The 2,237-nt window shown below is 68.7% G+C and overlaps 1 protein-coding gene across 1 annotated transcript; it reads left to right on the top strand.

The window, feature by feature from the left end:
* Positions 1 to 1,643: 1,643 nt before the first annotated feature.
* Positions 1,644 to 2,198, top strand: AURANDRAFT_69223 (hypothetical protein; the record flags this gene model as incomplete). The annotated part of the gene is made up of 1 exon (XM_009044981.1): positions 1,644 to 2,198. A coding segment is annotated over one exon (555 nt), but the record flags the coding sequence as incomplete, so codon positions are not given.
* Positions 2,199 to 2,237: the final 39 nt, after the last annotated feature.

Below are 2,237 nucleotides of genomic sequence, written 5' to 3' on the forward strand. Positions count from 1 at the left end.
CCGCCGTCGTAGGCCACGCGGTAGAGCGCCGCGGAGGCGCCGCGCTCGTCGAAGAAGTCGCTCTCGGCGGCGGAGAGCCAGCCGACGACGACGCCCTCGACGCGCCGCAGGAAACCGTCCTCCGACGTCACCGTGCGGTAGACGCGCCGCCCGACGAAGTCGGAGCCGTCCGTGCGCCAGTCGACCGCCGCGGCACCGTCGGCAGCCTCGGGCGTCGTCGGCGCGTCCGAACCCTGGGCCGCCTCACCGGAGCCCGACGGCTCCGAAGCTGGCTCCTCCATCGACGATTGCTGCCGCGGAGCCGCGGGCTCGGTCGGAGAGCGCGCCGAGGTGAGGGCGGGGCAAATTTAAAAGGCTTCATCCGGGCGCACCTCGCCGCGGAGGCCGCGGACCAGTCGAGCTACCTCAACCAGATTCTCACAAAGCTCTCGTCCCTCAGCCTGCAGGCGACCTGGTGCTTCCTCGCGCGCTGCGCGAGCGCGCGCATGGTCCACATAACCCTCTGTGTACCGACGTGACGGCGCCACTGACTCAGAGTGACTGCTCATGTCCATGCAGCATGGAATGTTGATGAAGTAAAACCTTTTTATCGACCAAGTCGACGGCGAGCTTGAAGACGCCCGTGCTCGTGTGCTTGGTGTCGCTCGACTTGAGCTTTCCTTGAGCTTGTTCTTGAACTCCTTGATCTTGAGCGTCAGGTGCCCCTCGGCGCCGCCGTCCATGCGCCAGTAGGTGATGATCGTTTTCTAACACTTGCGGCGTTGCTCGCGTTACTCCGGGCGTTAAATTGGAACACCGACAATAAATTTCCATCTTACGCATACATTCAACAGGCAATTGTTCGTGTCCTTGGATCGCGGGCGGCCACTGGCACACCGTGACGCGCGAGACATGGACTCAGGCTGCGGCGGTCACGATGATCTTCGTCGCGGTCGCGCCGACCCGTAGCGCGAACCGGCCGAACGAAGCCGCAGACGTCGACATCCGTTCGAATAGGGCGCGGTGCCCAGCGCGGAGCGCGCGCCGCGCGCGACGCCAACTTTGCGTCAAGACTTGATGCCTCCTGTCCTCCCGGGTTCTCCCGTCGTTCTCGGCCGCTGCCGTTTCGAGTGCCCGAGAGCCCGGCTTGTTGTCACGGGGCCGGCGTCCCCTACGCTACCGTGACTTTTATTCGCGACGAACGATTCTTGAACCGTGCTGCCGTGGCGGTTCGTCCGCGGCGCCCTCGGCGGCGGTCATTTCAGCCCCTGTCCGTCGCCGGCCGGGTGTGTCGGGGGGCTCGGCTCCGCGCTTCATGTTCCTCCGTCGTCCTGCCCTGCGTCCTTCCGCAGGTCGGAGTCCGACCCGTTTCGTCACGGGGTCGGCCAGTGCTATGCTACCGTGACCTCCCCACTGTCCAGTCCGTTGTGAGGGGCTGACCGACAGACCTCAACTGGTTCCGCCCTGGGCGGGCGACTCCGGTTACCTGAACACCTCGGCTCTCGGCCGCGTCATCTTCACGATATCCGACCTGATCCGCGTGCGCCGTCGGCCGCCCACGGGCCGCCGACCTAGTCCCACGTTAAAGCACCGATAATAATACTAAAAGACCCGGCGTTGACGGCAGCAGAATTTGGGATCGGACTTCCGCCTTCGCCCGCAAGATGCTAGCCTCCAAAACAGCCCTCCGCACGGGCCGCGCGGCCGGCGTGCGCACGCTCGTGACGTCGTCGGACCTGCCCAACGGCGTGAACGCCGTGTCGACGGCCTTCAACGGCCCCGTGGCCTCGGTCGCCCTCTTCAGCGACCTCGGCACGCGCAGCGAGACGCCGGCGACGAACGGCGCCCTCGCCGTCGTCGCCCAGGCGCGCGCCGCCGCCGCGGGCGCCGCCGTCGCCAAACTCGGCGGCGCCGTCACCGGCGCGGCGACGCGCGACGGGAGCTCGCTCGTCGCGACGGTGCTCAAGGAGCACGCGCCCGCGGCGGCCGCCGCGCTCGCGGCCGCGGCCGCCGAGGCCCCGTCGGCCGCGGCCTTCGAGGCCGCCAAGGCGACCGTCCTCGCCGCCCAGGGCGGCATGGTCGAGGAGGTCCACGGCTGCGCCTACCTCGAGGCGCCCTACGGCCTCCCGGCGAACGGCACCGCCGCGTCGCTGGCGAACGTCACGCACACGGACGCCGCGGCCCTCCTCGCGGCGCCGACGGCCTACACGGCCGTCGGCGTCGGCTGCGACGACCTGGCCGCCTTCGGCGCGCTGCCG

The sequence above is a fragment of the Aureococcus anophagefferens genome (genome assembly GCF_000186865.1).
Source record: "Aureococcus anophagefferens unplaced genomic scaffold AURANscaffold_1153, whole genome shotgun sequence".
Taxonomy (NCBI): domain Eukaryota; class Pelagophyceae; order Pelagomonadales; family Pelagomonadaceae; genus Aureococcus; species Aureococcus anophagefferens.